At 37.9% G+C, this 9,657-nt stretch overlaps 1 protein-coding gene across 5 annotated transcripts in view; it reads right to left on the bottom strand.

The window, feature by feature from the left end:
• Positions 1–9,657, bottom strand: part of LOC107653844 (protein CBFA2T1-like) — a 75,207-nt gene that overhangs the window by 7,884 nt on the left and 57,666 nt on the right. For 4 of the 5 annotated variants that reach the window (XM_016440692.1, XM_016440693.1, XM_016440695.1 and 1 more), the window contains 4 exons: positions 9,469–9,558; positions 6,156–6,337; positions 1,240–1,490; positions 99–196 (listed from right to left, as the gene is read on the bottom strand). In XM_016440692.1, the coding sequence (XP_016296178.1) occupies positions 99–196; positions 1,240–1,490; positions 6,156–6,337; positions 9,469–9,558 (621 nt within the window). The remainder of the gene's footprint in view (positions 1–98; positions 197–1,239; positions 1,491–6,155; positions 6,338–9,468; positions 9,559–9,657) is intronic. The other variant, XM_016440694.1, reaches the window with a different exon arrangement.

Genomic DNA, 9,657 nt, shown 5'->3' with positions numbered 1-9,657 from the left:
TATTCTCTCTCTCTCTCTCTCTCTCTCTCTCTCTCTCTCACACACACACACACACACACACACACATGCACTTTGGATAGTAATAAAAATGTTATTACTTTTCTTACATGGTCAAGGTGCTTCCACTCTTCTGCCCATTCTCTGTCTGTGAGTCTGTGATCTATGACTTCCTCCTGGCGAGTGCTGCCGTGCATTCCTGACACAGAACGAGAGCAAGAGGGAGAGCAAGTGTTAAACGTGTTACTATTTGGGCCTTGGTTTTCCATTTCTCTTGCTTGCCCTCAGCAGCATGTCGTGCCCGTCTGTTTCACAGCCATAGCTCACCCGCTTCTTGACATCCTCCATTGCTCACACACCCTTCATTCCTCACATGCTCTCATCCCTCACTCCGTTCTCCAGTGCAGCCTGCGGGCACGCTCTCTCTCGCTCTCTCCACGTCACACCAGAGCTGCCAGGCTTATGCATATCTTGTGCATATATCACTGGCTAACATGCTTGAGTATTTTTAGCACATTTAAACCCGATATGGCAAGTTGGTTTTATGTAAATCTCAAATCATTTTTAAAGAAGTTTATGTTCCTGATCCAACTAAGCCTCGCCTGGTTTAACTTCTAAGAGTCTGAGTGGCATGCAGTGGACTTTTGAGGATTTGCAGCATTGGCAAACTCAGCCACGGAGAATGGGGCTTCTATTGCTTTTATTTTCTCAAAATAATCTGAGAAATGTATTGAAAGTTTTACACACACACACACACACACACACACACACATAATCTGAGAAATGTATTGAAAGTTTTACACACACACACACACACACACACACACACACACACACACACACACACACATTCATATTTTATTTGTTTTATTGTCATTGATTTTAATTATCATTAATTTAATTTACATTTTATTACTTCTTATTTATTTAATTAAGTAAGTACCTTTTCCTTAAAAAAACACTTTTACTGTGACACTCTATTTTTCTGGGGTCTACTAAAGGCTATGAACTGAATTTGAGCCTCATTTTATTTGAAACTTGTTTTTACCCTCAAAATTTATAGGGGTCTTGCATCAAAATGGAATATGTTATTCATAAAGTTTGAGGATTGGAGGAATTGGTGGCTCCAGCCGTGGCAAAGGCGGCTTATATTGCACGACTCAGACTCTAAATCTTTCATAGCACAGTAACGCTCTTATTAATGACTGTCCCCAGATGCTAGTGTAATCTGCTCTCTCTTACCCAGTGGCCGAGGGCGGTCGCGGAGCTCGCGGTGGTTAGGGTGGCGGTAGGAATCTCTGTAGTGGTGTGCGATGGCCATGTCATCCAGACGGTAGTGCTGTGGAGGGGGCGGGGTGGGGTGCGGCAGGCCGTTGGGCTGGTAGGAGAGCCCGTTGGAGGGGCTGAAGCGCTGGCCAGGGCTAATAGTGCAGGGCCTCTTGTTGGGGTGCTCGGGATGGAGTGGCTCCCGCTCAAAGCCGTTCTCTTTGGTTCTGGAAAGAGATAGAAGAATCCAGAGTGAGGAACAGGAAGGAAAGAGCAGAAGTGTAAGAACGCTACACTGATGTAAATGTTATGATAGATAGACAGACAGACAGACAGACAGATAGATTTTTTCTTGATTATATATCTTAATTTGATGTTATTTTAGTAACATTGAAAGTTACAATTTATTCAGAAGATGAAAAAGTCAAATTGCATTCTGTGCACTGTAAACAAAGAAAGAAAAAAAAGTGTTCAACTTAAAGTGCTCATGCTGCTTTAAAATGTTACGTTTAGTCAACTTAAAATGTTGACAACTCGAATAGAATATTTCAGGTTAAATCCGGGAAAGCTATTCTAATGCAAATATTTTAAGTTGTGCTAATTGCAACAATATTTTTTTTACAGTGTATAAATTCTGAATAGGCATTTGTTTCTCACATTTTAAAAATAACAGGCCTATACCAAGCTTTTTAATCAGTCTGTTTTCAATTAGGGATACTATAACTGGTTAACCGTTAACCGACAGTAAGAATTTTGACTGATTAATACAGTTAAACTGTTTAAAATGTCATTCAAGTATTTTTAAAGTAATTTTTCAAAACATTTAAAAAAAACATTGCATGGGTAAAAATACACTACACATATGAAATAAAATTGTGTTTTTGAGAGAGAGAGAAAAAAAAGATAAGTCATGAATAAGTGGCATTTTATTACATTCAGAAATAAAGCAACCGGTAAATAAAGCAAAATGTTTACAAACATTATAAACATAGCTAGGCTATAGCCTAAGCTATTTTAGTTCCCCTCACTCCATAACAAATCTCAGAACAGAACAAGAATGAAAATATAAGAAGCTATAAACGACAAGCCAAAACAAATTAATTTTTAATTGGACGTTGGACTCAAGAACCTCTCACAGATATAGATAAGAGTAAGACATCATTTGAAACAATTCAAAATATTTATTTTATTTATGTAGATTCACACTAAAAACAAAACATTGTGCTTTTGTAAAATAGGACACACACAGGATGCCGCTTTCTGAAGTTTTTTGTGTCACGCATCACAAAAATGAACCGAAACTCTGCATATAGGCTAAAGCCGAATACTTGTTTTTTTGTTTTGTTAATTTACTAAGTAAATATATTTCACATATAGGCCTATTTATTATTTTTATATATAGCTTTATTATGTTCTTCTCCGTTCGCAGAAGCGCTGCAGGTGCGTGATGTGACCATGTGAATCCTTGTGTTCTGTTGTTTATGCTGCTTTTTGCCCATGTAAAATTAATCCCTGAAAAACAAATGTTGGTATTTTTAATGGGTGTTTACATTTAATTTAATTTAATTTAAAATATTCTTGTTGGTTAACTGTTAATAATCGCTTAACGAGCGTCGGTTGTAGGTTAGAAGAAATAACCAAAATGAACATCCATTTCAATACAGTCTAATAAAAGTTAATAAAAATAATAATAATAATAATAATCATCATCATAATACAACTGCACCTGTTTATGAATATGGCTTGATGATCAAGTAGTATTGATCTAAAGAGTAAAAAAAAAAAAAACACTCTTGACACTTGTTAATATTGTATGTATACAATTTAATAATAGCCTATATTAAGTTTTGTTTGCAAAGGGATGAGGAACAGATAGGCTACTAGCCTATATAATTTGTGCAATAGGTGAAATTATGTATGGAAACAGCTCAAGTGCAGATCTCTTTTTTGTGTGTAACAAAACTTATGCAACAATTTTTTTTTTAAGGGATGACGTCATTACGCACACCATTTTATGGGTAAAAGGTCATTTGGATGGAAACAAGCTGGAGACAGCAAAAGTATTTTTTACGCATATTCCCTTTATCGATAACAAAACAGTGCAAAAACTGGATGGAAACTTGGCTACTGTCTGACATTGAGATGTCTTCTGAGGACAGTGAGTTCACTGATGTAATGTACTTTTCCTCCGCTGTGGGTTGAGGGAGAATGTGAAAGGCAGTAAGAGTCTGTCATCTAATGTGCTAAGTAGAAAAGCAGCTTCTATGCCTCCGTCAAGCACTTTGTTGTCAGTAAAAAGAGGTCTTGACAGAGCACACGAGGACCCTAAGAGATGTGCACTTACAGGACTCACTCAGTACACCTAATCCCTAGGGCTTTCACATTGCTCTGCCCTTCACTTTCATGTGTCACGGGTCCAGGTGTTCACAGATGCTGGTACTCATGTGAGTCGCTGTGTTTGTGTTGTGAGGCGGTTGTCCCTCGGTTACCTTTGAAAAAGACTGAACTTCCTAATGAGCTGCTAATGCATATCCATCACCGTCCATATGCTCCTCAAAGCCACCTCTCTCCTCCAGCCATACATCCAAAACACAGCTGCCTTTATTTTACCCCAGTCTCACACATTTTAATACCTATTCTAATTCTATCCATTCTTCCTGAACTTGAGTCTCTGATTCAGGTACGGCATGTGATATTTTCCCATCCACACAACATTTATTTTTATGATTTTTTCTTTAATTTATTTAGATTGTAATTTTTTTTATTACACATGTCTGAATTTCAGAATTTTACTTATAGTATATCAATATATATTTTTATAGTTGTTAATATTTTTATTTGCTTAAAAGACTGTGTCTATGTGTCTTATTCAAATGTATTAAAAACTGTGTACTTTGTTTTCATGTGGCATTTGGTAAACAAACATGAAACTACTTAATTACAAAAATCTAAAGTTTGGGGTCAGTTTTTTTTTAAAGAAATTAATACTTTTATTCAGCAAGGATGTATTAATTTGATCAAAAGAGACAGTAAAGATAATGTTACAAAAGATTTCTATTTCAAATAAATGCTGCTCTTTTCAACTTTCTATTTATCAAAGAAAAAAAGTTTCACATTTTCACAAAAATATTAGGCAGCACAACTGTTTTCAACTTTGATGAGAAATGTATGTGAATATATATCAAATAGAAAACAGTTGTTTTAAACTAAAATAATATTTTACAGTATTACTGTTTTACTGTATTTTTTGATCAAGCAAATATAGCTTTGATGAGCATAAGAGACTTCTTTCAAATACATAAAAAAAATCTTACAGAGGCCAAACTATTTTATTTTCTATTTTATTTTTTACTTTTTTACAAGCAAGATCTCATTGACAGTCCTTGTGTGTAAGCATTTTAAATCCTAGGTAACGTCTTAAATTCCCTTAGTTTACATGACTCTTGTGGGAATCATTGAAAGCTGTGAACTGAATCTGAACCTCATTTCAATGGGAATTCACCTTTTTTGTTTTTCAAATATATAGGGGTTGCGCAGCACAATGGAATATTTTATTCAAATAAGTCTCAGCACACATTTCTCTTCTAAATGAGGAGAGTCGTACTAAGAATGCATTGTGGGGTGCGCTTCTCTCTGTAGCCGTAGTTTCCCGATTCCTTTGATATTAATCAGACTGAAGTGACCGTACATTGTACTCTGTGATTAAGGACAGCATTGCTCCCTTTCAAATTCCAATATTGCTTTCTCTCTCTCTTGCACCTCCTCATTCTGAACGTAGAGTTGAGTCGAGGTGAGCCGAGCTAAGCAGAAACAGAAGCGCTTAGCCAGCTGTATCCGAGCTGAGTCTCATCTGTATGTGTTATCAGCCATGTCCCTAGGCTCACCTAGCCATACATTAGAGCTCACGCAAAAATGCAGGTATTACATAAAAAAAAGACAGATAGAACAAAAAAGGAAAAAGAGAGCTGTATATTCTTCTCTAATAACCATGAGGACCTGAGATGATATGTATTAATATAAGATAGCACATTAAAAATGATATTTCCTCACTGAAAAGAGGAAATAATTCTGAGCTCCTGGGAGTGAACTGATATATAAAAGCTTTTATATATTTTCTCTCAGGCCGCAACAGACATGTAGCCTCTCTAGTTTTATAGTGCGAATTCTCACTCATGTTCATCTCAACAGGAAGCCTCCAGAGAATCTACCTGCATTCTCCAGATGTGTCTGGTTCCTGGTTCTGCTCCATTAGGGGATGAGAATCCAAATGATGCATGACAATATAGACACTCATAACCTCCTGCAACATTTCTACAGCCCTCCAGCTGTTTTACAAGCATGTATTCCTAATCTACAGTTGTATGTGGGTTCCTAAAGTCCACTTGCTAACAAATGAATGCTCAATTAAACATTTATCGACAATTTACCCCCAAAAATAAATTACTATGAGCTCTTGGTGTGAGAGATTCTTCATTGTCATTACAACTCACTTCCACTAATTATGCGTTTTTATACCTTGCAATCTTAAACATTTAGGTTTGTGGTTTTGTGATAAATTGTACATCGTTGTAAATTTTGCTGATTTAAATTGGTGAGAAAACTGTCAGAATGACTTATGACAGCCTTGGAAACATAAATTAGTTTGTTGAAAATTTGCTGTCTTTTTGTACAGAAAACATAATATTAAATAAAATAGAAATGTATTTATTTATTGTAAATGAATTTATAATTGTAAATTATAGAAAAAAATAAATAATTGGTATTTTGTCTCAAAGCAAAATAAATGTTATATTTTTGTGTGCATGGGCAAGTGAAAATATAGTGTGACTGTTTGAATACCAACGAAACTACATGACTGATTGATAATGATGTTAATTTACAGTTCGGCTCACCTGTCAGGCGTTCTTCTCTTGCCGTTCTCGTTGACATCCATCAAGAGTTCAGACGAGTCGACAGGTGACGTGGTGCTCGTGTCCATCAGGAGTTGCTCATGTTGGGCTAGATACTGAGCCGGGTTCTGCTTGGCCAGTCGTGCACAGTGCACCAGCTCCCTCTGCAGTAGCGGCAGGTTGGCCTGTAGGGGGAGATAGCGGTCAGGATTTGCTGAGCAGATTTAGCACTATGAAGCTGTCCATAGCCAGAGGCTCTAAACACCGTTTTTTGTTTACTCATTATTATCATTACAGGTACATTCTTCCAAAATAAAGACACTCTCGTGCCGTTTCGAGCAGCACTCTGTTGTGACCTGAAACATGCATTAGTGCCCTGGGCCCTTGATATGAGCAATCATGGTCAACATAGAAAGTGACATCTTCAAAGCAGATGGTTTGGAGGGGGGGGGCACGTTCACTCTCTTTCTGTCTCATTTCCTCTGCATCTCCGTCGTGATTACTAGCTGGCTTGGCTTTCTCCGAAAGCACTTGGAGGCCTTGCCACTTCAAAGACACACTGAGGAGCATTTTCACGGCAGATGAAAGGTTTTTGTGAATCCCCATCCAGTGACAGTCGGACTATTGCAGCATCTAAACAACACAAGGTGTGAGTTGGAGGATGATGTCTATTTTCTCTCTTTCTGTGCTTTCTTCATCTCTGTTTTCTTTCTTTCTTTCTCTATGGCCTGTGACTCTGATCTAAGACTATAATCAAACATCTTTTCAGCTCTGCAATATTCTTCAGTGTACTCCCACTGTGTGCCTTTTCAGTGATGTAATGGCTAAAATTAGGAGCAATGCGTTGATTGAATATTGAACAAAGCACAGTGAAAGCACAGACTTTAAAGAAAATGTGGCCAAAATTTAGCCGCTGGTGATGATGAAGATTAAATGGCAAAAATCAAAAAAGTTAAATATAAAAAAGTAAATAAATAAAAGTTATTCTGATAAATGTTAATGATGATAATGATGGAGATTGTTTATGAAAGAACGCCTGGTCACCAGCTGTATGAGGTAATGGTCTGTTAGTAGTTTATGATGATAATTACCAGAGGCCAGTTAAATTGCTTTGACCCTCAGATTTTCATTAAATGGAGGTTCTCATAGTTAGTGACAGTTCACATACAACATGTACAATGCAAAAATGATTTTCTCTTAGAACTAAGTTTTCTTTTTACTCCATTGACAGATATATTTCTTGTTTAAACAATTAATTTTGATACATTTTATAGAAAACAAGACTTGATATAAGTAATTTAGCTTTTAATCTTAATTTATCTTGTTTTAAGAATGTTTAGATATTTTTTACTGGAAAACAAGACAAAATACTGAGGAAGAAAGTCATTCTTGCAGTGTATTTCAAGATAATGAATGAGAAAAGCTTATTCATCAGTAAAAGTTAGAACAGTAGTTCTAACTTAGCAATTTTATTGCAAATTGTATTGTTTATCATTATCAATGTTTTAATTCAATCCTGCAAGATTATAAAACATGCAATGATTTGACATTTACTTTGATTATGTCTGAGTGTGTTCTCCAGCTCCTGTGTGGTCCATTAGCACACAACTAGTTGGAAACCAGCACATCAAACACAAGCCGCAAAGCAGTTTGCCACGTATATGCAATCCTCACTTCCTCTGCACTGCTAGCTGGTGAAGCGCCGCTATGTCACGCTGAGAACGTCTCTAAGCAATGAGGCACAGAGCCGCAGAGGAACACATGTGCTTACAGGCTTTATGGAGCCTGCTGAACGAAACGGCGGCTAAACATTACAAATGTATCTGATGAGGAATCCATTTACAGAAATCATAAACAAACGCCATCAGCACAAAGGCCATCAGCTGGCGTCGAATTTGGATTACATCATTAGTGTGATGCACACTGCCCTTCCTGTAAACACTTCCCTGCAAAACCCAACTCTGACTGGAGGGTCGCTAGACAACATTAGCCTAATGCTGATGCTGCTAATGCACATTGTTGCAGCTGCGTTTCTGCACACTTATAAAAGCCCCTGTTCCCACAGCCATATGGTGTTTGTCATTAAAGGCTCCTTTGAGGAAAACCACTAAAATTAGACGAGAGGGAAAGAGGGAGAAAAAAAAAACACAAGTTGCATCTTTGATACCACCCCTCCTGACTGGATGATACAGTAACCATATGGCGTGGAGCTGCACAGGAGTGAGCGAGTCAGGGAAGTGTCCCTGTATGCTTCTCTGCATCCGTCAGTGACCGGCGCAACCCCTAATGGGACCAATTTCTGTACGACAGAGCAGGCCAGGACAAGCAGTGGACAAGATGAAATGCCTTCGAACGGTGTGCGGCGAGAACGGAGACCACATCAAAAGGTCGGACCCCTTTCTATCATCATCTAATGGAGTAAACAACACAGATTTGATCCATCTCCACTGGTCGCTTATTTCATTATTATGGAAAGGAAGAAAGCAAAGCACAAGAGAAAGATGGGAAACAAGGGGAGGGGGGGTGAAGGTTAGACAAAGAGGGAGGAGAAGGAGGGTAGGTTGGAGTGCCGTGCGTAATAGCTGTCACTTACAAGCAGATGAAAACGAATGGCTAACGATTGAGGGTGTATGGATACAGCAGTCACCATATGCTCATGAGAATTTAATCTCTATCAAGCGCTGATGTCTATTTGCTACATATGTCATAAATTAACAAATTATACGTTCGCTCTGCAGGCTACAATCATTTTAATCTTGAACACGATAATGTGAAACAAAAGTATGGCATGTGTAACTCAAATACTTCCCTTGGTCGAAAGAATAATATGCAGTGTTTATTTGAATGGTTCGTGTTAAGTGCTCCAACATAAACAGGCCCAGAGACACATTTAACTGTAATGAAATAAGAGCCGCAGTGACAAATGGGCAGCAGAGAGGGCAAAGGTTGATATTCTCCCAGACAACAGATCGTCTTACTGTGGTAATGGTTTCAGATGTGCCCTGCCCTCCGAAATTTGCAGTGTGAGAAAAGCGACGGCCGAACAAGGGTGTTCATCGGCACGTATGAATAAACAGAGACACTGTGTAGTGGGACAAGCCCATATGGTGCTGTTACACTGAATAATGTAGGTTCACATCATGTATTTCCAAAGAGAAATTATAAAAATAGGCCCCAGTGATCAAGAAACCTGATGCCTCTTTGCTCATGAGGAAACCATGTATCCATTTAGGCCATTTAAAAATCGAAAGCTGGGAGAAATATGTACATCTGTGCCTTAGTTGTTTAAATGTATTCCAGATTGCTTGTGCAATACCTTCAGAAAGGGGATGACAAAAGGTCGGAGTGGGAAGTTGGTCGCTTCTTGCAGTTTGGAGTGGAATTCCTCAATGGTTAGAGTGGAGTTCTGCAGGGAGAGAGGAAAAAAGATGGTGCACGCATGAATACATGTGGAAAACATTATGTGATAATATTACTTATTGGAGGCAAAACTATATCCTGCTGA

Source organism: Sinocyclocheilus anshuiensis, unplaced genomic scaffold (assembly GCF_001515605.1).
Source record: "Sinocyclocheilus anshuiensis isolate Anshui unplaced genomic scaffold, SAMN03320099.WGS_v1.1 scaffold223, whole genome shotgun sequence".
Classification (NCBI taxonomy): Eukaryota; Metazoa; Chordata; class Actinopteri; order Cypriniformes; family Cyprinidae; genus Sinocyclocheilus; species Sinocyclocheilus anshuiensis.
The sequence above is the reverse complement of the archived record's forward strand: the minus strand, read 5'-3'. Positions and strand labels throughout refer to the sequence as shown.